Source organism: Cydia pomonella, chromosome 11 (genome assembly GCF_033807575.1).
Source record: "Cydia pomonella isolate Wapato2018A chromosome 11, ilCydPomo1, whole genome shotgun sequence".
Lineage (NCBI taxonomy): Eukaryota > Metazoa > Arthropoda > Insecta > Lepidoptera > Tortricidae > Cydia > Cydia pomonella.
The window spans coordinates 16,856,625-16,883,846 of record NC_084713.1 but is presented as its reverse complement, the minus strand read 5'-3'; the positions used below and the strand labels follow the sequence as shown (position 1 = coordinate 16,883,846).

Here is a 27,222-nt window from a genome sequence, read left to right as displayed (position 1 = left end):
TTGCGTAACTTCGTGTTACCTTGATATATTAAGCTACTAAAACATAAGGATACAATAGTTGTTAGTATTATCAGTGTAAATATTATGGGACAATCTAAGACAAGCCACCCTAGCCCCTCAGTAGCCCAACTACACGAAGATATATATAATAGATAATATATAAATAAAGACTTAAATACATAGAAAACATCCACAAGTCATGAACAAATGTATGTGATGAACACACAAAATTCGTAGGCAGGGTCAATACCTACTAGGCTATGAGGCCTTTAACTTATAATGTTGAGCATATTACGGTAACTTAATGTTAAAACCAGTTAATAATAAAATCATTATACATGGGTAGGTCAGTAATAATAAAATGTTATTAGTTTATTATCAATCAATCATAACAAAAAACGAGACGATTTGTTCTAGAATGTTAAACTGTAAACATAACGAGAATTGCAATTGGAGCATTTATCTAGATTTTAGATTAATTGGCTTCTCGACTATTCCAATGCGCAATATGCAAACCTACTTGAACGACAGTGAATAATTTAACCAGTAAACTAAATTATCTAAGCATATTGTAATATTTCTAGAATCACAGATGCTATATAGGTACATTTATCTATTTGCTCCTTCGTTATCTTACTATAACGTGTATAACTAGATAATAATAATAATAACAACGCAGGGCAGCTTGTGGCGAGCTGTTGGGGAGTAGCGACCTCACGTACCCGAGTGCTCCTGGGGAGTTCTGTTAGCCGCAAGGAGGGTGGGTGGGACAGGATTCTCTGCCTCTGGCTTGCCTTAACCGGCCGCCCAGAGTGAAGTCGTTAGAGCTATAAGCTCCAGGGGTGGAAGTGAAAAATTGCGTAAGACGCGAGTTGGCACAGTGGCTGCTTGCAGCCACTGGGTAGAAAGCGGCGTACACCTCTCGACACCCCTGAGCCGCTCACACCGGTGTTGCCCTTGAGCCATCCTAGATGTCGCTTTTTGTGGGGGCCCATCTTGTGGGGGCGAGTCACCGTCTGCCGGAAATAAAATTGAATACCGTTTTATTAGGCAGGCGTCCGGTTTTTTATCCCATAGCCCAGTATTTAGTCCATCGCTTTCACCCAATAGCCCAGTTCATTTTAGATTCCATCAACCCTCAAATAGTCCTTACACCCTGGCGGGTGCTGCCTCTGCGTGCATCCCATGACACGGCCACGGGCAACATCCGCTAGGTGTACCCCTTACATTTCATTAAAGTGTCAGAAGGGCCTCTACGTATTGGCTTCGGCTCCGCGCACGCCTCCCAAAGGTCTGGAACACCATTGTTCCGTGATGGGAAAGACATAATAATAATAAAATGCTTTATTGCACACTACAAAAAAAAATGGTACAAAGTATGTAAAGGTATAAATACGTTTCGAATTTAAGCCCCGGACTAATTGTCAGCCGAAGAGTGCCAGGCTACAGAAAAATTCCAGTGTGCGATGACGAAAAAACACGGAGCCACTTAAGTACCGGATTTCCTTTCACCTGACGCCAGCAACCAACATGTAGGCATCATAACTTTTTATCACACTTGCTCATAAAGGGTGGTATCATAAAGGCAGGTTTAACGGAGTTTGACTTGTTTGTATATTTAAATCGTGGCTGTATGCCAAATGAGCTACTTTCATGCCTTTACGACGAACAAAAGACAAAATGGTCGACCATACTGTAATTTTACCGTAGGTATTTAAAGTTTATTTCACTTAAAACTTTATTGTTTTCTTAGCAAGTGTGATTAAAAGCATTGTGTGTGACACAGGAAGTATTAGAATTCTAAACAAGAGTCATAATAATCCTCTGCGCTCTGCGCATCGCACTTCTTTTGACTCTCGTTATTAATTTTCACATAATGCACAATGTACAACGGTAAAATTAATTTACAGGTTTTTTTTCTGAGAGCTACTGAAGCTTATCTCAAGTCGAAAAAAGGGATCAATTTCGGAATGAGATATAATAAAATGGAAATTCGTGTACACCTCCATGGCGTTCTAAGTGTTTCCTCATAAGTTACTGAAAATCTCGTTTTTGCTTCGGAAGTTATTCACGTCATGCTCTCTAGCAACCCCACATTGCGTTTTGGCATTTTTTATTATATGAGGATTTAAATTAGTAGACAATTGGTTGTTGAAAATAGTTGAAAAAACAAATGTATGTTTTTAGTTTGGGTGTACAAGCCAAATTAAATTGCTGCAGTGCATCTCACCAGCAACTTCTAAACCAGCATTCCCCTCCAGCATAGGTGTTTACTTTCTAGCAAACGGGAAGTTGGTTGGTTGCAAAAATTAGTAGGTACGCACGGTTTTATTCTCAAATAAGTAAACTTTGTTTAGTTTAAACACTGGTAGTTGACATGAAACTTGCAAATTAATCTCTTGGTTGCATCGTGATATCAAAGCACGAAATAAGCATCACAGTTTTATGAAAATAATGCTCGTGAAAGGTACTAAATCACGATATCAATACAAATTTCGTACTCACCAATTTCGCAAAAAAAAAGGACCTCAATTGAATTCCACCAGGAGAATCATATCACTATCTTAACGAGGAGAAATAATTTGCAGATTTCATTTGATTAATCACTATGTATAATTAGGTACCACTACCATCACGCTCCACGATTATTATGTCATTTAGGATCCTAGTTAATTATCCAATATTTCAATACTTACGTTATAAAATGTTCAATTTAGGCAGAACCTTAATTGGCATAACAAGGAGCGTGACTGTACCTGTATGTTACTTAAGATTAACGGCCCGATTCGAAGATTGAGATTCGATAACGATAAGTTCTGGTTTAGATAAGTTCTCATTTAGATATCGTTTGTATGTCGTATAATTGACAGAAGCAGCTATTTGCGGGCAACCAATGTCACTTTGACGTTAGAAATATCGTAGATAGATCTAAGTGGGATCACAGCGGAATCGAAATAAACGTTAATTTTGACATGTCGTTTGGCTATCGATCTTTTAAAGATCTTTCCAAGATCTTCAATGTTTCTTAATCATTCTTCGAATCGGGCCGTATGTCAGCTTTTAGAACGCCATAATGAAGGTGCAAGGTCAAGGTGGTGCAAGGCTTAATGCCGACCTGTCTGACCAGTGCATAGTAGCCCTGCCTATGAAACCGATAGTCCCGAGTTCAGATCCTAGTAAGGACATTAATTTGTGTGAGGAGCACGCATATTTGTTCCTGAATCATGGGTGTTTTCTATGTATTTGAGTATTTATACATATTTATTTATTATATATTTGTATCGTTGTTTAAATATCGTTATTTGAGCTTACTTTGGGACTTAGTCAATTTATTAATGTCCTATAATATTTATTATTTATTTAGCTATACGAGTTTCTAGCTTATTCTTAATTTGACTGGATTATGAATCAATTTTCAGTTATCTCCAAAATAACTACTGCCGTTTTTGTGCGTCAGACAAACACCCAAACACATATCATCCTGTTTTGCGTCGCAGTTAAGTCTTCTGTCCTTAAATCTTTTTAGTTATTACCTACTGGTTTGTTTTGGTATTATTTATAAAAACCAGTGTTTTAACACATATGTAAACGTGATTAATAGGTTTCAATTCAAAACCGCTCATTGATGTGCATATATCCCGAATTCTCTCAAACGGCTGAAATTTGCCAACCAATGCTAGATTATGCACATTTCACACGATGCAATTAAGTATAGGAATTGCACGCCAGAAACGAGTACACGCGAATCGTTTCACATTGATCCGCTTACATACACAGAGCGTACATGTATTAAGGGCAGATTTATTTACTGTAGACATTAACATACAGAAGGTCCACTTAGCAAAACCGGTGCTTAACTCTTCAAGTCTCATACGTCATTTTTAAGTTGTTAGAATTTAGATTTTATTCCAATGAATCAAATTTGAAATTTAAATGTCGTAATCTATCGGGAGCCGACGGCCTACCACTCCAAGGGTTAATAGATAAAAAGTGCTGGGAACCATCGCGAACGCGGACTTCTGGCCGAAAAATAAGATTTTTCGGCAGTTCCGTGGGAATCTGCCACATGTGTCGCCAAAGGGATTTTCATTTAGCTTTTTAGATTTTGATTTTTGTATGCAGGATGTTAGTTTGTAAGGCATGTATCTATGTTCGGCCTTAGTTGCTTGAAAATAAATGATAATTCTTTAGAATAACGCTGTTCGTATAATACTACCGTTTTTTTCACTCTTCTTGCTAGTTACTCAGCCATACCGGCAATCTGCTAGCTGAATGTTTTTATACATACCTAATATTTAGAGCAGCCAGAAAACTTAACGCAGTCTAGGGTATCCAATTTGTTTAAATCGAATTCCGCACTACAACTACGCAAAATGGTTTAACCTACATTAGGAACCATTACTTATTTTATAACGTTCGTACTACCTTCGTTCATTGCTCACTTGAAGAATATGGACGTCGTAAACTGCAATATTTCGACAAAAATTATGGTATTTTTAATTCTTGCATAAATTAAACTAAAATCAATCGCAATCGCAATTTGCAATAGGGTAAATTAATAGTAGGTACTGTTATATATGTAATATGGGGTAGACCTAAGTTAACATGCGCCGACTAGAGGGTGGTTGAGTATTTTGTATGTCAGTTCCGAAATACACACGATTGAGCTAGCTCGGTATTTCATTGCTGCTCCTGGATATACCTTAAGGACCTTTCCAGTATTCCCTAGTTACATATACAATAATCTGGCGACGAGTCGTGATCGAATCAGCGAGTGCGCGAACGTGGTTGAGTGATATCTTGTGCGAACAGAATGGCAAAGATGTCGGTTGGCAAGATGGACGCGTTTGATCGGCACAAAGACAATTGGGCGACGTATATAGACAGGCTGGAGCAGTATTTTATCGTTAATGAGGTGCAAGAGGACCGCAGAGTACCATTATTAATTACCGCGATGGGAGCAGATAGCTACGAGTTATTAGTAACCCTGTGTACTCCGACTAAGCCATCAGAAAAAACCTACAGTGAACTTGTCAAACTTATGTTAAATCATCTGCAACCGCGGCCGAGTGTTTTAGCGGAAAGATATAAGTTTCGTCAACGCAAGCAGTCTAAACATGAATCGATAGCGGATTTCATTGCGGACTTGCAAAGGCTAACTAAATATTGTGATTTTGGTACGTGGTTGGATGACAGCTTGCGAGATCAATTTGTATGTGGATTGTATAATGAGACTATTCGACAGCGGTTATTTACGGAAAATGATCTGAAGTTTGCTAATGCTAAGGGGTTGGCAATAGCGATGGAGGCAGCAGAGGTAAATGCGGCAGCTGTAGAAAGTCGAGGTCGTTCATCAGCAAATGACGCCACGGCGCCGTGTTTTTCTATAAGCAACGAAAAAAAATCAAATTTCAAGACGCCATCACGGAACAGCCGAAGTTATCCGAAACGGGACGAGCAGACCAAAATAGTTAGCAACGAAGTTAACCGATGGAGGCCGAACGGAAAGCGGCCGAACAATAGTTACCGGGGACCTGTGACGTCGAGATCAGCTGACGGCAGCCGCGCGCAATTAGGTCAAGGTCAAGGGACGTGCTCAGCGTGTGGAGGTGCGCATGCGACTCAGACATGCAAATTTCGTCTTTATGTATGCCGTGTGTGTAATCAAGACGGACACTTGAAAAAGATGTGCCCCAGGTTGACAAAAGTTAACTACGTTGAGGATGAGTATTCGGAAGAGGAAACATATGACTTAGAGGTAAATCTTTCCTTTGTTAAAGAAGAGTGTTTTAGTAAATATAAACCTTATTTAGTGACCCTCAATGTTAACAATCACGATATTAAGATGGAGATTGACACGGGTAGTGCTATAAGTTGTATTAGTCCATATGTATATGAAAAATATTTTTCGAATTGTGAGCTAAAACCGGGTCATCTAATATTAAGATATTATTCAGGAGAGAAAGTTCGTCCGTTAGGCAGATTGAAGCCACTAATTAAGTATAAGGATCGCTCAATGCCGCTCGATTTGTATGTTATAGAGGATGGTAAAACTAATTTACTAGGCAGGCAATGGCTAGTTGAGTTAGGAATTATTAGGGGTTTGTTCGAGTTAGACTTGATTAATTATGTAAAAACATCGAAAGATTTTAATCTGTCAAATTTCAGTTCCAGGTTTAAGAATGTGTTCTCGGAGGGCCTGGGGAGGTACAACGGCGGGCTAGTGTCATTGCGAGTGCGGCCGGACGCGCGTCCCGTGTTCCTACGCGCGCGCCCTCTGGCGTACGCGCTGCGCGAGCCGGTGGAGCGCGAGCTGGAGCGGCTGGAGCGTGACGGCGTCATCACGCCCGTCGAGACCTCCGAGTGGGCGACACCTATCGTACCGGTGGTGAAGTCTGACGGAACTATACGCATCTGCGGAGATTATAAGATAAGTCTTAATAAACATTTAGATGTGGACCGTTTTCCTTTGCCTAGGGTCGAGGATTTGTTTACAAAATTACATGGAGGTCAAAAATTTAGCAAAATTGACCTCTCGCAAGCATATGCGCAATTGGTGCTGGATGATACGGCCAAATACACTGTGATTAATACGCACAAAGGTTTATTTAAATACAACCGATTGATTTACGGTTTATCCTCGAGTCCAGGCATTTTCCAAAGGATTCTAGAACAGATGTTTGCGGATTTGTCGAAAGTGGGTGTGTTCCTAGACGATGTAGTAATTACGGGCGAAAATGACAGGGAACACATAGAAAACCTATATAGGGTATTTGAGAGGCTGGAAAAATACGGTTTAAAGATAAAAAAAGAAAAATGTTCTTTCCTGGCTAATTCAATTACCTATTTAGGTTACGTTGTGGATAAAGAAGGACTCCATACTTGTCCCAAGAAGGTTAGGGATATTTTGAATGTAACAACACCTAGTAACGTGTCCGAGTTACGTTCTTTTCTTGGAATGGCGATGTACTATGCGAAATTTGTGAGAAATATTAGCACAATACTGACACCCCTATATGAGTTGCTAAAAAAAAATGTTATATTTGAGTGGTCTCAGTCTTGTCAGAAGGTTTTTAATAAGGTCAAACGATTGTTGGCTTCCAGTGAGGTGCTGGCCCACTACTCGCCAGACCTCCCACTGATTCTGACGACAGATGCGAGCAGTGTGGGCGTGGCCGCCGTGATATCGCATGCATGGCCGGATGGTACGGAGCGCCCCATAGCCTACGCTTCGAGGGTATTGAACAGTGCGGAGAAGGCATACTCACAGATAGAACGAGAGGGGCTTGCCATTATCTATGGAGTAAAGAAATTCCACCAATACTTGTACGGCCGCAGATTCGTTTTGAGGACTGACCACAAGCCGTTGGTGACGATCTTCGGAGACAAAGCCGGGATTCCGGTGATGGCGGCCAGTCGCATGCAAAGATGGGCAATTATTTTAGGAGGCTATCAATATGATATTGAGTATGTGCACACTACTAAAAATGGAGCCGATGCCCTATCCCGACTACCGCCGCACAGGCCTGAGAGTAATCAGATGAGTGAGGAAATAACCTATCTAAATTTCGTACAAAACTTTTTGCCCATTACCAGCCAGGACGTCCAGAAAGAGACGGACAAAAATGTTATTTTAAGGCAAGTACTTACATACATAAGAGGAGGGTGGCCAGCGTCTTGTAATAGCGAAGAATTAAAACCATTTTTCTCCAGAAGGCAGGAACTGTATGTCGAAGGTGGTTGTGTAATGTGGGGTTATCGCATGATCATTCCAGAAAACTTAAGAGCAAATATTTTAAAGGAATTACACAGTAGTCACCAAGGTATGGTCAAGATGAAGAGTGTGGCTCGTAGTTTCGTTTGGTGGCCAAATATTGATCGTGATATAGAAGCGATGAGTCGAAGCTGCGCTATTTGCGCGGTGGAGGCTTCTGCACCACCCCGAGTTAAATCTCAACCCTGGCCGTACTACTCGGAGCCCTGGAGTAGACTCCATGTGGACTTTTTGGGACCTTATGATGGTAGGACTTTTTTTATTTTGATTGACTCAACCACCAAATGGATTGAGGCTTTCCTAATGACCAGGACAACAGCAAAGGCAGTCATTAAGGTGTTACGAGAGACTTTTGCGAGGTTTGGACTGCCAAAAGAGGTCGTGTCAGATAACGGACCGCCGTTCACAAGTCAAGAGATGGATGAATTTATGAGATTAAATGGAATAACACATACATTTACAGCACCGTACCATCCAGCATCGAACGGGGCCGCAGAAGGTGCTGTTAAGTTGTGTAAAGGAGCTATAAAAAAAGCTATAAGGGAAAATCAAGACATAGAGGAAACATTACAAACTTTTTTACTGAATTACCGTAACTGTGAGCAAGGTACCACGGGAGAAACTCCAGCTATGTTACTACAAAAACGACCGCTTCGTTCTAGATTGGACCAGTTAAAGCCTACCAGCGCAGTAGAAAAGAGAGTACATCGCGCTCAACAGAAACAAATCGAAGCAGCAGGAGGTATTCTACCTAATCAAATGGACGAAGGGGACCCAGTATGGATACAAGAATTTAACGCGAGGGATAAGTGGGTACCGGGAACAGTATCAAAAGTAACGGGTTCTCGTAATTACGTAGTGACAAAGGAAAATGGTACCACATGTAGTAGACACTTAGATCAATTAAAGTCGCGAATAGTGTATTGTTGGCCAAGCTCGATTCCGTCAGATAGCACCCCTGGTGTGTCGCCCGAGCGCGCGTCGGTGCCGCCGCCGCGCTCCCCGGCCGCGCCCGCGCCGGCTCCCTTCCTCGCCGGCCCTGCGCCGCCGCCGGCGCCCGCGTCGCTAGCGCCACCGGCCGAGCCCGCATTGACGCTAGCCCCGGTCTCACAATTGAAACGAATTAGGAAACCACCTATGCGTTATGGTTTCGAAATAGATTAGATAACGGTTAATATTTCCTAGTTATTGTATACTTTGTTTTTCTTATTATGTTACCTACATAAGTTCAGTGGTACATACTTGGGACAAACTTATTATGTAATTAAAATGTCATTCTTTTGTCTCAGGTAGTTACCACTCTTAACAATATTATTGAAATAAGTTAATTCCTATCTCCAGTAAGATTGGTAGTACATATAAGTTAAGAAGGGGGGTGTTATATATGTAATATGGGGTAGACCTAAGTTAACATGCGCCGACTAGAGGGTGGTTGAGTATTTTGTATGTCAGTTCCGAAATACACACGATTGAGCTAGCTCGGTATTTCATTGCTGCTCCTGGATATACCTTAAGGACCTTTCCAGTATTCCCTAGTTACATATACAATAGGTACCATAAAATAAAACTATGAAAACGGATGATATCGCGTATAATGAATTTATAATACATCCCTATGTTTACAGCGTTCGTGGTCCACGGGTGACTGAGGAAAAAATTACAATGTGCAAAACTACCGACATACAAAACTAATGAAACATAGAAAACTATAAATTATAAGGTTGGTTGTACATGCAAAATCGGTTCATAAGGATTGTATAGTTTCATTTCATGAGTAACCATAGTACATTTAGCATCCAAAGTAGCGGATCAAATAACGTTTCATAAGAATCTACCATTCTGTAACAACTTAACAAAAAGTTATGTCTTTAATATAAAATATCTGAGACTGTAAAAGATATACTTTTGAGCGCAAATTTTAGAAATTTATTTATATTTGGAAAAGTTATTCCGAATATAAGATACTTTTGGCGCGTTGTTTCATCCGTTACTTTTGATGCTGATTGTACCTATACCTACAAGCAAACCTGCTGTATATTTATTCCGTAAGTTCACTGTGAAATTGTAGTGATTTCAGCACTCAATAAGTAATTCTGGGTAGTATAGTTCTGCGTGGAACAGGCTTGTTTTGAGTTTAATCTGTTTTCGCATATTCAAGGTTATGGGGAATGTCAGTTTTAGTTGTTAGTTTGTGAGATTAACTGAAATTTTCTTTGCCTTCGTGGAAAACTAAATTGGGCGAAAAAGAACTAAATCATTTACATAACAACGAAAATATTTTTATATTTATATAAATTTATGGGGGGTCCCAGCGCGCATCAGTTATTTTGCAGTAATCGCGAAGAGTCTGGTTGACGTAACTGGTGATCGAAGAGCTGGCGGCTTCCTCGCACAACGCAACGTATCAGCATTGCGATATAACGAGGAAATACCGCCATCATCCTTAGTACAATGCATCAAGGGCCTATTTTATTTTAGAATTAAGTTGTAGTATCTATTATGTATGTATACTGTTATTGTCGATAAAATTACGTTGGCTTAATAAATTATTACAATAACATTTTTAAATTCCCTTTTACTAGCTTATTTCTTAAACTTTGTTCAAGTACCACCCAGTCTGGGTAAGTTCTCCAAGCAATTAAATCTGAAAAACGTCTAAATAAACTTATTCATTTCAGAGAGTGGCTTGTCCAACATTGTAAGTAGACACAAACTTTTTTCATCACACCACGCCGCGCCGTGCGCCATCCAACTATCTGGTGTTATTCACATTCCACGGGTAAACAAGGGCAGATTGAAAAAGTTCCAAAACAACACGAAAAGTCTGCTACCTAAAAAACCCATCTAAAATTTTAACATAGAATCAACAGCCCAATTTCCGTTAAATTTCGACGGACGCTTTCAAACTTAATTTTCTTTGAACCTTTTTTTTCTTGCATCATTGATTATATTGATTACATATTTGCAAATAAAAGTCAATGTCTGTTGAGCCTAATTTCTAATCAAGTATGCTTAGGCGCACTTTGTATTCCAAGCCTTACAACCGGATTCGAACTTTAAGATTAGAACGTTTTTGTTTGAAAAAACGTCACTTTTGACACTGACATATTTGGATATCGTATCTTTAGTGTTTTATGTATCTTAAAATTCGTATCGGACCGTTAGAATATTAAGTTTGTCAGAAAAGAAAGGAATTCGTGACTTAAATCAACCTTTACAAAAATGAGAGTCACTCACGGCCTGAAATAGAAAAAGCCGAAGAGGCACATTGCGTGACGTCACGAGCTTGATGTGACGCGCGATGCCTATTGACGCGTTACAAATTATGCAAATAGCCAAAACGAAATTATTGAGAAACGAAGAATTCAATGAGACTTGACAGCAGTATAAATTAACATTGCTTGTAAAATTCAATAATTAAAAGCCGTTGCGTTGTAGAAAATTATTTTCCAAAGTGATAAATTATGCAAAGTGAATTGAATTTTTTCGTCAACAACATTTATTCGAATTTCGATCGTTTTGAGTTTTCGAGCCTTTATAGTTTGGGTACAGTCGTTACAAATTCAGTGGTATTGATTAAAATATCACCCAAGGTGTTCCAAGGTGTTCTCTAAAGCTTAAAGAGGCACGGTTACGCTCTCATTTTAAAACTATATTCTGAAATAAGCCGGACCCGGGTATGACCGCCCGCCGCCCTTAAACTACGTCCAAAAGAGAGGTATGGGCACTGTGAATCTCATCTCGCTCAGTGTGGTAGGGCACAGCATGGCAGATGTCATTCCAGATCTAGAGTAGAGCCCAACTGGGGAAGTACCTTACAGAAAACCGCAGCAAGTGAGTAAGGTTGCCAGAACTCAACGAGGGTGCGGGGTGTTAGGGTCGGCAACGCGCATGTAACACCAATGGAGTTGCAGGCGTCCATAGGCTATGGTAACCGTTTACCATCAGGCGGGCCTCGGACGGGACTCGTGTCGATTTAAAACACTCCCTTCAGTCGTGTTTTAATTTATCGCCACTCGTTTTGAATTTCCTATTTTTCGCGCTTGTATCGTAATGTACTATTACAGTATATATGGTGCTACTTTCCCGCACGTGTGCGAGAATGAGCACTTTCCGTGCATATGTCGAAACTTTAAGAACCATATATTATGTACTGTAAAACGTAAAATACACATGCGAATAGGTAATTCGGCACTCGTGTCGTGTCGATTTAAATCACTCCTTTCGATCGTGTTTTAATGTATCAGGTGACTCGTTCCGAATTTCCTATTTTCTGTACTTGTATCGTAAATAACTATTGCCGTCGTTGCTAGAAATTGTAATACAAATAAATAAGAGTGAGTAGATGTTCTTGGTATGTATTATAAAAAAATGTGTACAGCAAAAGCAAAAAGGATTTTGTTTGTAATGTATAATTATGATACTTACTAATAGCAGCCGTTCCTATTGTGACAGAAGGGTAACTACCTATGGACCCTACACAGTATGGCTCGACATGCTTTTGGCCGGTTTTTATTTATTAAAAAAAAAATGGATTTTTAGAAAAATACCCAGAATTGAATAGTTACGTGTTAATAGTACAGTCAGCATCAATAGTAGCGGATGAAACAACGTGCCAAAAGTATCTGATGAAGTATATCTTTTACCGTCTTAATTGTTCTACATATAGAACCACCACATTTTGTTAAGTTGTAACAGAATGGTAGATACTTTTGAAACTTTGTTTGATCAGCTACTTTTGATGCTGACTGTACTATGTTACATTTTGACCCGATTTCTTTGAAAGTGTTTTTTTTTGTGCTAAGTTTTTTCATAATAAAATACATCTTACCATACAGCATAGGTGGCTATAACATCATCAGTAAACATTTCGTAAACAAACACTCAAAATAATCCTCTTGGAGACAAACAAATGTTTCGAAAACACCGGGAAACAGGTTACATTCAAATAACGGCGACCGTATAATTCAATGAAGGTGTGCTGATTAAATTTGCTTCTCCCTCGTTATGCCTTTGTAATTGCGATTCTCGACTGTATGGCAATAAGATATTTACTTATTCTCATTTAACAAAAACAAAACAATATTATCGCAATCTACTTGGTGACATTCATTTTCTGAAAACTTGGTAATTTCGTTTTCAATTTGAGGCTCAGTTTAGAATATTCAAATGAAGAACCTAGTTTTATTTATGTAGATACTCAATTGTTTTATTAAAATGAGGTAAGAATTAATGTCCAAACTGCCCATTTTAAGTGCTTTTATAAAAAAATAAGTGACAAAAGGACATTTACTTAACTTATCACCGTTGCTTAGGTTTCCAACATTTTATTAGGTAATTCTTTAAGCCTTACCAAGATAATAAGTGTCTGTATACTCGTACTATCGTTATTATGAAAAGTAGTTGTATATTTCTCATGCTATACACTAACCCCCTTATTTATAAACGTCTACTAAATTTGACAAGCCACTAATAATCGTTTGTCCCTTTCCATCATACCAAAACGTCGGAAAGGGACAAACGATTATTAGCGGCAACTTTAGTAGACGTTTATGAATAAGGGGGTAAGTCATACATCCAATAAGGGTTTATAAGTCGTTCTATTCAAGACTAGCGACCCATCCCAGCTTCGCACAGGTTAACAAATTATACACTTAAACCTTTCTCAAGAATCACTCCATCGATATGTGAAAACGGTATGAAAATCCGTTCAGTACTTTTTGAGTGTATCGCGAACATATATAGACACAGACAAACCCGGCGGGGACTTTGTTTTATATGATGTAGTGATAAACTAAAATAAGATTATAAATTCTATATCAGACTAGATTTAGAAACAAAACAGACTTAAACCATCAGTAAAAGTAATGATTAACGCGAAGAGAAAAACACAAAATAAAATAGACCTATTTAAATTGAAATGCATTGTCTAGTAAAATTTCCTCGGTCAGGTAACAGTGCGGAAGAAGACAGATGGGTCCGTGTAATGTTTCTAAATAAAATACAATGGGTATTTGACAAAGAAAAATCGCCAGCAAGGGAATCAATGGAAAGCCAACAAAGGGCCCCTTTTCTTAGAAATGCTTATAAATAACCTAGAACAGCGAAAGAAAATTACATACTGTATACATACCTGTTATAAGTATCTAGACTAGTGTTGGGCCGTCAGTAAATTACCATTACCAGTAATGTCCCATTTGAGAATATTCCCAGTAATTCATAATTTTAAAACTAATACGGGACTTAATCGCGTTAACTTACGTTTATTACATGGCCTGACGTTTCGAACGTGACTTTACGTTCGTGGTCACAGGCAGACAGACGAAGAGTTGTGATTATTCACTTGTGCGCTAGGGTTGTCACTTTGCCTACACACAACACTCACGACATCCGATGGTATGTGTTGGAATGTTTTTCACTCTTACATTTCCTAATCACTGGATTCCACGAATACCAAGTCCAAAGTCCTCTCAATGGAACGTCTTTACTACAGCAGGAAAGTACGTGAAGCAATTGAAATCAGAAAACACATAAATTTCAATCAAAATGAGGGACAGGGAATATATAAATACATATACATATATGTGAAGTAGGGGCGGGAGCTACTGCGCCCATTATAATGTGTATAAAATACTCAACGTAACAAAGGCATTTAGTGTGATAATGATTAATACTATATCCGTATAAATAACTTTGCAAATATCACAAATATTATGCGATTATATTTTATAAGTTAAGAATGTGTATAGAAAATTATCCTTAAAATGTAAAATGTCCTTAAAATGTAAAATCAATGTATATCATCCCAGAATTTTTGTAGACCAATGAAAGAAAGACAATCCCACAGTACATTGTGTTGATATTTCAAAAGGATCGGGCAGCGCCTAGCGTCATTTTTCCGAGTCATTGGCAAAAGTTGTCATATTTCAACAAATTTACATGAAACCTCAACAAATTATACTTCTAAACCTTCCTCAAGAATCACTCTATATACAAGTGAAAACTGCATGAAAATTCCGATCAGTTTTTGAGTTTATTGCGAACATACAGACAGATCCGGCGGGGGACTTTGTTTTTTAAGGTGTAGGGTTCTGAAATTCAATGAGTAACTGGTTTTTGAGTATGCCCAGTCAAGGGGAATACTTCCAAGTAAGATTAGGAAAATACCGAGTAACATTAGGAATATTCCCAATAGTACTGGGAATTTACTTGAAAAGTTAACCCATGTTGATTTTCTGCACGCGTAATGGTTTAATGTAAACAAACATATGTTTACATGTACTTAATTTGAATATTTCCTTAAATTACCGATTCTTGGGAATATTAACACATTCACTGCCGGGAACCCACCGGATGGGCGATCGTGAACTTTGTTCAGATGCCGGACAACCCGCTGGGCGGGTTGTTTTGTACGCAGCTATAGACCACCGGTTTCTGGGGTAGTGCGCCGTTTTTTGTCTGGCAGTGAATGTGTTAACGGGAACGTTACTGGGTTACTGTGTGTGTGTTACTGGGTTGTGTATTGTATTGGTTTATATACCCTTAACTTGCTGCTGGAAAACCGGCGTCTCCTGTCACAGGTATTGATAGTTATACTTACTAGGAGGTCCCAACCCTTTCTCAATTTGTAACACAATGATTGTGACCAATAAACGATTTTTCATTTTTCATTACAAACAAACACAAATAACTAGGGTCCTTTGTAACTTCAATTGAAACTGAAACTAAGGCAACGATACATTTCAAGCATTATAGAATCTTAATGGCCTCACTGAAATTGGCTTATTGAGATAATACTGGTAAAACGCAACTACGATAATATACCGATATTAAATGTATCCTAATCTATTTGGTTTAATGTCCAAATACACGATAACAATGGCAATAAACCATTCCTCTTTTGATAAATTGCATAATTTATCCTCCTATCGTGCCCGCTCCGTATTTAGAAACGGTAACCTTGTCTCGTACTTGTAGTCATTAATTTAATGTAAACTATTTGTACAAACGAATGTTTGGCTAAGGTACGCCAAACTTGAACATAGATATACGAAGGGTTTTTAATGTTTTTATTATAATTACGCAGGAAATTACCCAATTTCAACAAATTTATTTATATACAGTGTCGTGTAACTGAACGTAAAGCAATTACTAAAACTCGTTAATATTTAGGTCACACTGAGCAACGTTTACTGTGGAACCAACCCTGAAATCGCGAAAAAAAAAAAATTACTTGCCCATAGGAAATTTCAACATCACACTAGCACAGTGTATGAATCAGCCAATTTTTTTTCGCGATACAGGGTTGGTCCAATCGTAAAAGTTGCTCAGTATGACCTAAACATAAACGGGTTTAAGTAATTGCTTTACGTTCAATTACGTTACGTACTGTATGTACCTCTATATATTTCAACAAACTTTTTCTCCCTACTTGACACAGGCTAATTCGAACGTATATATTGATGACAAAATGATGTTTTTTTTATTATCATTCGCCCGTGCGTCTCGCTAGCGCCAACACATCTCATCAACAACTCACAGGCCTATTCAAACGCACATCAGAATGACATCTAGATGATATCACTCAGTGAACGTACATTTCGCTTGACCTTACATGTCAGGAAAAAAAATTTAAAAATTAATAGAGTTTGATATTCCCGGCCTATCGGTGTTTATACCTTGGTGTGTAATTAACCCTTAAAGCTACCACTAAATACAAAACTAACTATTTATAGCTCTTTAAAATCTTTAATATCATTCTGACACCAGTGTCCGTTCTAAAAGGCATATCGATGTTTGTACCTATGATGTGTTATAAACTCTTAAAGCTAATACTAAATACAAAACTAACTATAGACAGCTCTTTAAAATCTTTCATATCATTCTGACATCAGTGTACGTTCTAATAGGGGTATCGGTGTTTGTTACCTATAGTGTGTAATTAACTCTAAGGCTAACACTAATTACAAAACTAACTATAGACAGCTCTTTAAAATCTTTAATATCATTCTGAAATCAATGTACATTTTAATAGGGCTATCGGTGTTTGTTACCTATAGTGTGTAATTAACTCTTAAAGCTAACACTAAATACAAAACTAACTATAGACAGCTCTTTAAAATCTTTAATATCATTCTGAAATCAATGTACATTTTAATAGGGCTATCGGTGTTTGTTACCTATAGTGTGTAATTAACTCTTAAAGTTAACACTAAATACAAAACTAATTATAGACAGCTCTTTAAAATCTTTAATATCATTCTGACATCAGTGTACGTTCTAATAGGTGTATCGGTGTTTGTTACCTATAGTGAGTAATTAACTCTAAGGCTAACACTAATTACAAAACTAACTATAGACAGCTCTTTAAAATCTTTCATATCATTCTGACATCAGTGTACGTTCTAATAGGGGTATCGGTGTTTGTTACCTATAGTGTGTAATTAACTCTAAGGCTAACACAACTGAAACACAAAACTATCTATAGACAGCTCTTTAAAATCTTTAAATTATTAGCAGTGAACCTGAAGCATAAATTTATACTTGCCATTAATAACCAAGCTGTCATGACCATAACTTAGAACATTTTTCATTAAAACCTCCCGACCATACCTATAATATGAAGGCCTGGCAAACTTTTAAATATAATGATGATAAAATGTTAAATAATTTAACCTGAGACTTTGAGACCACGGACAAACTGTGTATATACAGTTTTGTGCTGCACTTATACTAAAGTGACGTAGCAAAATATTTTATCGACATTTAAATTATTGAAATATTATGTTAATGTGATATTTGTAGAATCTGGTTACGCCTATTTTAAGGGGCCACAGTACTGGCAGTAGACGGAACCCTGTCAAATTTGTATTTGTGTAGCAACGGTTCTATGAATTGTTTGTTTACTTTTAAGTAAGTCAGTCGGTCAATAACAGTTCTCATGTAAACACTGAATAAATTTCTAGTATACACTTTGTTAGTTTAACTGTGCTATAGATCTCTGCTAAATAGTAATAGGTTTCTTCCCCATAGTATGAGCCGTGTCTTTATTTTAAAAATATAGATTCGCAAACTAAACTCTTTGTATTAGCTTACGTGGATGACATTCTCGTCGCTTCGCAAAGAGGTGAATGCATCGAAGATTTCAAAAAGGAACTGGCCACTAAGTTTGAATTGAAAGATTATGGCATTGTGAAATATATGTTAGGCATAGAGTTTGACAGATGTGACAAAAGCATGAAATTGTCACAAGAAAAATACACTGATGATTTATTAATCAAATTTAATATGGATAAAAGTAAACCAATATCTACGCCTATGGAAGTTAAGCAAAAGATTGAAAAATCTGTAAATAAGTGCAGTGACAGTGAATAGTACCCATATCGTGAGATTATAGGTTCACTGATGTATCTCTCTACGGGAACAAGACCTGATATTACGAATACCGTGGCTGTATTGAGTCAATTCTTGGATTGCCCTAATGAGGAATGTTGGAATGCTGCAAAGCGTGTGCTGCGATACCTAAAGCATACAAAACAATATGGACTTGTTTACAAAAAGACAGGTAAATCTTTGCATGGTTACTCGGATGCTGATTGGGGAGGATGTTTGATAGATAGGCGTTCTTATTCCGGTTATGTTTTCATGTTAGGAGGTGGATGTGTGTCGTGGAAGTCGCAGAAGCAGAAATGTGTCAGCACCTCAAGCTGTCAATCAGAGTAATTAAGTCTAGCCTCATCAATGAAGGAAGCTATCTACTTGAACAGCTTACTTACTGAAGTTGGGTTACGTAAGTTTGCACCATTATCTTTACATGTAGATAATCAGGGGGCGATTTGCCTTGCGAACGATCCAATGTTTCATTCTCGGAGTAAACACATTGACATAAGGTACCACTTTGTACGAAGTGTATTAAAGGACAATAAGAGTATTGAGTTAAAGTACTTACCGACCGACTCAATGCTCGCCGACATATTAACGAAGGCTCTGCCTAGAGAAAAGCACTATGTGTACATGCGCGGTTTGGGCATTGCTTGTTAATTGTTAATTTTTTTATAGTCGTTCTTTGATATCACTTTGTTTTGTTTTTATATGTTTTATTTGTGTTACCGTTTATTTTGAATATGCACATTAAGGGGGCGTATTGAAATATTATGTTAATGTGATATTTGTAGAATCTGGTTACGCCTATTTTAAGGGGCCACAGTACTGGCAGTAGACGGAACCCTGTCAAATTTGTATTTGTGTAGCAACGGTTCTATGAATTGTTTGTTTACTTTTATGTATGTCAGTCGGTCAATAACAGTTCTCATGTAAACACTGAATAAATTTCTAGTATACACTTTCTTAGTTTAACTGTGCTATAGATCTCTGCTAAATAGTGATAGGTTTCTTCCCCGTATAAATATATCGATGTTACTGTCAAAATCTAAATGTTCTACAAAATAAATATATTTATACAAGATCGCTTTGTATACTGCTTCTTAAATTCTAAAAGGGTGTTTTTTGGCAGAATTTATTTTATTTTTAAACCAGGCAGTATTTCCATATTGGCACGAAATAATGTTTTATTCTAATCATTTTATATCGTTATTTAAAATTTCTTAAACATTACTCCATCTTCATTTCTTGCTAAACGTACAGTCAAAGAATTTAATTTCCGTACCATTTAGAACCTTATCACAGTGACAATTAATATGAAAGTCGCTAGAAACAATATACAAGAATTGCGCGTTTAAAGGTATAAGATATGTGTAGAGTCAAATAATTTAATTTCAGAAACATCTTGTACCTTATCACAGTGACAATCTATATGAAAATTGTTTGGGACCTCATGCTATTGTCACTGTGACAAGGTACGAAATGGTACTGAGATTAAATTCCTTAACTGTACATAAAAAGTGAAATTTACCTTAAGTCATTAAAAATACCATTAGGTACATAAACCATTTCGGGACAAACCTTATTTATTTTGTAAAATATGCCTGAAAGGATTTCTTTATCAAAACTATTTCGAGAATTCTCAATGAGCACATGTATTATTATATATTATATAGACATTTTTTTATCGATATCAAATCCCTAGAATGTGCTCAGAGTTATCAGGTTGGTAATAAGCAAGAGTTTTTAATAATGTACTTGTTGGCGACAAGCCCGCCGCCGCATCGAATTAACTCCACAGCAACAGCGATGACGTCCACCGTCACGTCACCGGACCGGTTAGCCCGCGACGGGGACCGGGGCCGGTCCGCGGGGGGACGGCCAGAATCGAACTTACGGCTCGCGGAACGCACACATATCGCGTCGCGCCAAAAATAATTATAACTACCTCTGTAATTACCAGTAATTAAATTAGTGTTTACAGTCCGCTATAGTTTTATTCAGCAGTCTAGATATCCTAGATTCAACATACTACACGAATTAGGCACTAGACGCAACATATGGTCCTAAACTCGCCGAAGAAGAGAAGCGACCCTGTTAATTACGAAGTTACGAAGATTTTTTTGGAAGTCGGCCGACCACGAGAGCGCAGTTCTTCATTCATTAGCATCACCATCCGTCCACCTTCAGTGTCTTCTGGCTAGCCGCTTATGCTAGAAAATAAAATCGTCAAGCAACGGCAAACCTAACGCACCAACGACGGACTTAGGTATCGCGAAGGACACCAAGCGAACTCCCCACGAGCCAAGAAGCAATCAATTACGGTCCTAGTGCACAAAATAATCTAAAGTGAAACCGAAGTGCAATAGGAACAGGAGCCCGCAATCTACTGGACAATAATCAGGAGAGCATAACTGTGAGGTCTTTCCAATTCCTATTACCTAATTAAACTCGGTTGTTTTAATTTAAACTCTTATTTCACAATCATAATAATCACAAGATCATTTTCAAAATAACATTGCTTACGGGAACTTTAACCGTAGCGTAATTGTGTTGCTTAACTTTGCTTCGATCTCAATAACATTACAACATAAATAACATTTTTATTATTTCATTAATTGTCATTTCATACATAAGTAACAAAACCAATTACAGTTAAATTGAGTTACATTCATAGATAATTTATAATATACATACAAATATATAAATAAACATAATAATTTATACAATCTTAAAATCATATACATATTCAACGAAATCTTATTGTTTACAATCACTCATTTTATTCGTAAATAGGTACACGTAATTACAGTAAAGTCTTAAATAACATACAGTAAACAATAAGATAACGTACATTACATTTGGATTTGGCCGTAAGTTAAATCAACATAACAGTAATACAATTTGATTACGAATCCATTTCATTATAAGATTATTATCATAGTTAACATTCATATTGCTAAATCATTGAACATTCCACAAAATATTCCGTACCTATTTTCATAGTCAATAGGTGGGTATACCTAAACAATAATTATTGTATGGTAAAAGTTAAGTGTCTGATCAAATTTTTTAGCAATAGCACAAATCGTGTCGGACATTAAAAAAGTATCAGCGCCTGCAAAAATTGCACGGGCAAAAGTTACATTGTTATTTTAGCCTTGCTAATAAAATAACATCAGGGTTTTAAACTATCACCTTAAAATTAAATTGAAAATTATTGCTATTTATTTTTCGTCAGGGTTTTGCATAGTGCTTAGCGCTTATAATAATTAGCAGATTGCTTCATTTAATTCTTATAACTGCATACGAGTAATGTCTGCCGAGGATAGATGCAAAGAATTAATAAAGAAGCGCGCTTCAATTAAAGCTAAGCTTACACAGTTTATTGCTTATTTTAATACTGCGAAAACTTGTGAACAACTCAGTGATTCGCAGTTAGTGGAATTAGACATGCGTATTAAAAAACTTGATGATTCGTACGACTCTTTTGATTCTTACCAGAGCGAATTGGAGATGCTAGCTGAGGATCCTACCGAGCAATATACTGCACGCGAGCTGTTCGAGCGGTCTTACTACAAAGAGATTGCCGCCGCTCGGGAGCTGGTGGACAGGCACCGCAGCCAACGCGCCAAGGAGGTTCAATCCGAGGTAGGCTCCAATGAATGCCCAACAGTGGTGTCTTATAAGCACAACAATGTAAGGTTGCCAAAAATTAATTTACCGCACTTCAGCGGTGGTTATCAGAATTGGCTGGAGTTTAAAGACATTTATGTTTCCTTAATTCATTCTGAGACAAGTATCGACAACATTAACAAGTTTCACTACCTACGCGCCTCTCTTCATGGAAGCGCGGCCTTGGTGATTAGAAGCTTGGACTTTAAGGGGGATAACTACGATGCCGCTTGGAAACTCCTTTGTGAACGATACGACAACAAACAGTTGCTTGTCAACAATCATGTCCAGGCACTTTTCAATATTGAACAGGTGCATAAAGAGTCAAGTGTAGCCTTGCGACAGATTGTTGACAACACTAAAAAGAATTTAAATGCCTTAGCAACTTTAGACCAGCCCGTAGAGCATTGGGATACATTAATAATCCACATCATGGCAGCCAAATTAGACGGAGTTACAAGTAGGGAATGGGAGGAACATAGGAATCAGTTGACAAACCCTCCGGCACTTAGCGATTTCATAACGTTTCTTACCAATAGGTGCAATCTTTTGGAAACTTTAGAAGAAGCCAAGCACAACAGGGTTAGGACGGACACGTCTGTCAACAATAAACCAAAAAGCCTTCTGGCTTCAGCAAGTAACGTTAATAAGCCTAAAACATATAACGTAACTTGCCCTTTATGTAATAAAGCTCATTACGTCTTCAATTGCGAAAGTTTCAGGGCTTTGCCAGTAGAACAACGCGTACTCAAGGCAAAGGAATTTAACGTGTGCTTAAATTGCTTACGTCCCGGTCATAACGAGAGTAAGTGCAAACTTAGCCACTGCAAGTACTGCAAGACCAAGCATAACACACTTCTTCACGTCCATACGGAACCTAAGACCGCGTCAGAACACATAGCTTTTTCCGCGAATGCCCACAATGTTAACGTGGCCGAGCATGTTTTGCTTTCAACAGCCTTAGTCAAAGTGCGCGATGGTCAAGGGAAATTGCACAGTGTTAGGGTCTTATTAGATAATGGCAGTACATCTAATTACATAACTCGGGACTTATCTGAGAGGCTGAACCTGCCAATTAAAAATGTCAAAACTACAGTGTCCATGCTTGAAAAGCATGAATCAAATATCACCCAATCGTGCTCTCTTAAATTGGAGTCTTATGATGGGGCTTATAGCACTGACATAGAGTGCAACGTATTGTCCGACATTACGTCACCAATACCTCACACATACATTGACGCAACGGACGTACCCATACCTTCGGGAATTTGTCTTGCCGATCCTTCATACACCGAACCCGCTGATATTGAGATCCTTCTTGGGGCTAAAATATTTTGGAGCGTTCTCGGCACCAATCGCATTATCTTAGGCAAAAATGATCCCTTCCTCGTTGAGACAAAGCTAGGTTGGCTCTTAGTAGGCGCCATAAATCAACCTACCTCTGTCAAACCAGTTTGCTTGTTCCTGACTGACAAACAAACGGACACGACTCTTACAAAATTTTGGGAACTTGATACCATATCCCCGAAACATGACTTCACACCGGACGAAAACGCGTGTGAAGAACTCTTTAACAAAACTACTAAGAGAGATAAAGACGGACGTTTTGTGGTGACCGTTCCTCTGAAGGAATCTCCCGATACCTTAGGAGACTCCTACGGGATGGCCAAGCGAAGGTTTTTATCGCTCGAACGCAGGTTAGATAGGGACTCCTTATTAAAGGAGCGCTATGTAAAATTCATGGAGGAATACGAGGTTTTGGGTCACATGAGTGAAACTTTGCCTTACAGTTCATTACCGTCATATTATTTGCCTCACCACGCCGTGTTAAGAGAGTCTAGCACGACTACCAAGCTTCGTGTCGTGTTTGATGCTTCAGCTGCCACTACATCAGGAAAATCATTTAACGACATCCAGTTAACAGGACCCAGGGTTCAGGACGACTTATTTTCCATCTTACTGCGGTTTCGTCAACATAAATATGTGGTGTCAGCTGACATCGAGAAAATGTATCGGCAAATTCTTGTGGACGATGAACAACGTCAACTTCAGTTGATCTTATGGAGGGCAGACCCTTCTAAGCCGCTTAAAATCTATTCTCTTAATACCGTGACTTATGGGACGTCATCAGCGCCGTTTCTGAGCACGCGGTGCCTCTTACAGCTATCACAGGAGTCCAGTGACAAGGAAACACAGGAAGCGATCGCCAGGGACTTTTATGTAGACGACTTCCTATCTGGCTCTCATTCAATAGATGATACTGTGGCACTGTGTCGTAATGTAACAACCACGCTGAAAAATGCCCAATTTCACTTGCGTAAATGGCAGTCTAATAATGAAGAGATTCTTAAAGCCGTCGGTGAGAACCCATGCCTGAAAGAATGTGTGGATCTGAGCGAAAACGAGCTGTCTAAAACATTGGGTCTTAATTGGAGATGCGCTCAAGACAGTCTTACGTTTCGCATAGACATCTCGTTACCAAAAGTAGTCACAAAAAGGCACATTCTTTCAGTCATAGCCCAAATCTTTGACCCTCTAGGATTAGTAACGCCTTGTATAGTGCAGGCGAAAATACTAATGCAGAAACTTTGGGTAAACCAGTGTTCTTGGGATGATCCGCTTACAGGAGACATACTTACATCCTGGGAAGACTTTGTGAAATCTCTGCCTTATCTAAATAAAGTCCAGATACCTCGCTGGGTCTTGTGCAATACACCTACGGTTGTTGATTTCCACGTCTTCACTGATGCGTCGGAGAAAGCATACGGAGCTTGCCTGTACGTCCGCTCCGTGGCCGGGGATGGCTCAGTGAGTGTTCGCCTACTGGCATCAAAAAGCAAGGTCGCGCCTATTAAGGCCACAACTATTCCTCGTCTTGAGCTTTGCGGGGCCTTATTAGGCGCAAGATTATGCACAAAGGTTCTTGAGTCACTTACCCGGAACCCAGACCATTGCGTATTTTGGTGTGACTCTATGATAGTCATGGGTTGGTTATCATCATCTCCTTGTTCATTGCGTCCTTTTGTAAAAAACCGGATATCAGAGATCCAGGAAAGTTCCAAAGCCGCTTGTTGGCGCTACGTGCCTTCAAAGGAGAATCCTGCAGATCTAGTATCTCGAGGTTTAAGTGCCGACCTCATAATGAACTCTTCCTTGTGGTGGTCTGGACCATCCTTCTTGAAGCAGGACATGGCCTACTGGCCGACCGCCCCAAGGTCTAGTAATCAGTCTTCACTGCCAGAGATGTTACCGGCAAAATCATTAGTCGCATGTCCCGCTTTTGATAACTCTTGTAAGCCAATAGAACATTTAATTAAAAACAAATCATCTTATTCAAAATTGCAACGGATAATAGCGTATATACTTAGATTCATCCACAATTGTAAAAAGGAAAATACTAAGAAAACCGGTGGTCTTACATTAGCTGAGCTAGAATCGGCTTCAGTTCTACTTCTTCGTAGGTCCCAACAAGACTCTTTTCCTAACGAGTACGAACTTCTTAAAACAGGGAAACCATTGCCAAAGAAAAGCCGGCTTAGTTCGCTGTCACCATTTATTGATTCAGGGCTTATTAGAGTCGGGGGTCGACTCATCAACTCATTCTATGACTATAGCACAAAGCATCCTATAGTCCTCTGTAGTAAGCATCATCTCGCAAGGCTGCTTTTTAAAATGTTCCACTTACGTCTACTTCACGCGCCTCCTCAATTACTTCTAGCGACTATAAAACTTAACTACTGGCCGCTCGGAGGAAGGAACTTGGCAAAACAGGTTGTCCATACTTGTCTCAAATGTGTTCGGTTGAAAGGTGAAACAGTGCAACCAGTAATGGGTAACTTGCCGAAAGAAAGGTTGCACCTTGAATATCCGTTCCTCGAAACAGGCACCGATTACGCCGGTCCAATTCTTATAGCTGACCGCAAAGGTAGGGGGTGTAGGCTCATCAAGGCCTACATTTGCATATTTGTGTGTTTAGCATCCAAGGCACTTCATTTGGAGCTTGTTTCGGATTTAACCAAGGAGGCTTTTATGGCAGCTCTTAACCGATTTATTGGTCGTCGTGGCAAACCAAAGGTAATATTCTCAGATAATGGCACGACCTTTGTTGGTAGCTTCAATGAGCTCTCAAATCTCTTAAAACAAGACTTTGCGGCAGACATGGCCGACGCGCAAATTAATTTCTCTTTCATCCCAGCATACACACCTCACTTCGGAGGAATCTGGGAGTCTGCGGTGAAGTCGGTAAAGTACCACCTGCGACGAACCCTAGGTCTTACACACCTCACCTATGAGTTATTGGCTACATGTTTAGTAAAGATCGAAGCGATTTTAAACTCACGTCCTCTTACGCCACTTTCTAATGATCCATCTGATCTAACCTTTTTGAGTCCAGCTCATTTCTTGATTGGAAGGCCTCTCACGTCTTTGCCTTACCCTCAGCTCACTGATCAAAAGATTACCTCACTCCAAAGGTACCAGCGCATCGAGTTTCTGAAACAGCACTTCTGGAACAGGTTCTCCAACGAGTACGTTACTGGCCTGCAACAGAGAACCAAATGGCAGAGCTCAAGGGGCTACCTCGACGTCGGAACCATGGTGGTAATCAAGGACAAGAACTTACCGCCGCTTATGTGGCTCCTCGGCCGCATCGTTCAAGTGCTGCCTGGCAGAGATGGCGTCGCAAGAGTAGCCGACATAAGGACGAAAAAGGGAGTCATTCGTCGGGCCTTCAATACAATTTGTCCTCTACCCATACAAGATCTTGAAGACCCAAGCTCTTCAACGCCGGGAGTATATGTTGGCGACAAGCCCGCCGCCGCATCGAATTAACTCCACAGCAACAGCGATGACGTCCACCGTCACGTCACCGGACCGGTTAGCCCGCGACGGGGACCGGGGCCGGTCCGCGGGGGGACGGCCAGAATCGAACTTACGGCTCGCGGAACGCACACATATCGCGTCGCGCCAAAAATAATTATAACTACCTCTGTAATTACCAGTAATTAAATTAGTGTTTACAGTCCGCTATAGTTTTATTCAGCAGTCTAGATATCCTAGATTCAACATACTACACGAATTAGGCACTAGACGCAACAGTACTTAGTAAATAATCAAATAAAAACGAAAAAAGATGATCGACAATATTGCCAAACCAAAAAATATACAGATTACGGACTTAATTCTAATGTTATTTTCTAACCAACCACTCAAGACAACCGCTAGTCATTAATATAGAGGCAGTTTTGTAACGTTTATTACGTTTAACAACCCTATACGCTGCACAATTTGATCTAAATTTAGATACCGTAATTTTAATGTTTACGTACGTGTTAAAATGAAACCATATCTACAAAGGCTCGTCGTCGATTAATTTGTAGATACCGATAATGGTA

At 39.0% G+C, this 27,222-nt stretch overlaps 2 protein-coding genes across 5 annotated transcripts; both read left to right on the top strand.

The window, feature by feature from the left end:
* The first annotated feature begins 4,574 nt into the window (after positions 1 to 4,574).
* LOC133523008 (uncharacterized) lies at positions 4,575 to 6,532 on the top strand. Its single transcript, XM_061858509.1, has 2 exons — positions 4,575 to 5,758; positions 6,169 to 6,532. Exons 1-2 carry the CDS (start codon positions 4,814 to 4,816, stop codon positions 6,178 to 6,180), a joined length of 957 nt encoding a protein of 318 aa, XP_061714493.1. The 5' UTR covers positions 4,575 to 4,813; the 3' UTR covers positions 6,181 to 6,532.
* A 14,943-nt stretch (positions 6,533 to 21,475) lies between these two features.
* Positions 21,476 to 26,870, top strand: LOC133523007 (uncharacterized). 4 transcript variants are annotated; one of them, XM_061858508.1, is made up of 2 exons: positions 21,476 to 21,805; positions 26,344 to 26,870. In XM_061858508.1, exons 1-2 carry the CDS (start codon positions 21,608 to 21,610, stop codon positions 26,593 to 26,595), a joined length of 450 nt encoding a protein of 149 aa, XP_061714492.1. In that variant the 5' UTR covers positions 21,476 to 21,607; the 3' UTR covers positions 26,596 to 26,870. The 4 variants fall into 4 exon arrangements, with proteins under 4 accessions (XP_061714492.1, XP_061714491.1, XP_061714490.1 ...); XM_061858507.1 differs by having other exon boundaries at positions 26,302 to 26,870; XM_061858506.1 differs by having other exon boundaries at positions 21,476 to 25,903; positions 26,344 to 26,868.
* Positions 26,871 to 27,222: the final 352 nt, after the last annotated feature.

What these genes read in the sequence shown, in the direction of transcription:
- LOC133523008 (XM_061858509.1), top strand. Translation starts at nt 4,814, where the DNA reads ATGGCAAAGATGTCGGTTGGCAAGATGGACGCGTTTGATCGGCACAAA.
- LOC133523007 (XM_061858505.1), top strand. Translation starts at nt 21,608, where the DNA reads ATGCGTATTAAAAAACTTGATGATTCGTACGACTCTTTTGATTCTTAC. An exon ending in GTCGTCGTGGCAAACCAAAG is followed by an intron (nt 25,904 to 26,301) that starts GTAATATTCTCA and finishes CTCACTCCAAAG; the next exon opens with GTACCAGCGCATCGAGTTTC.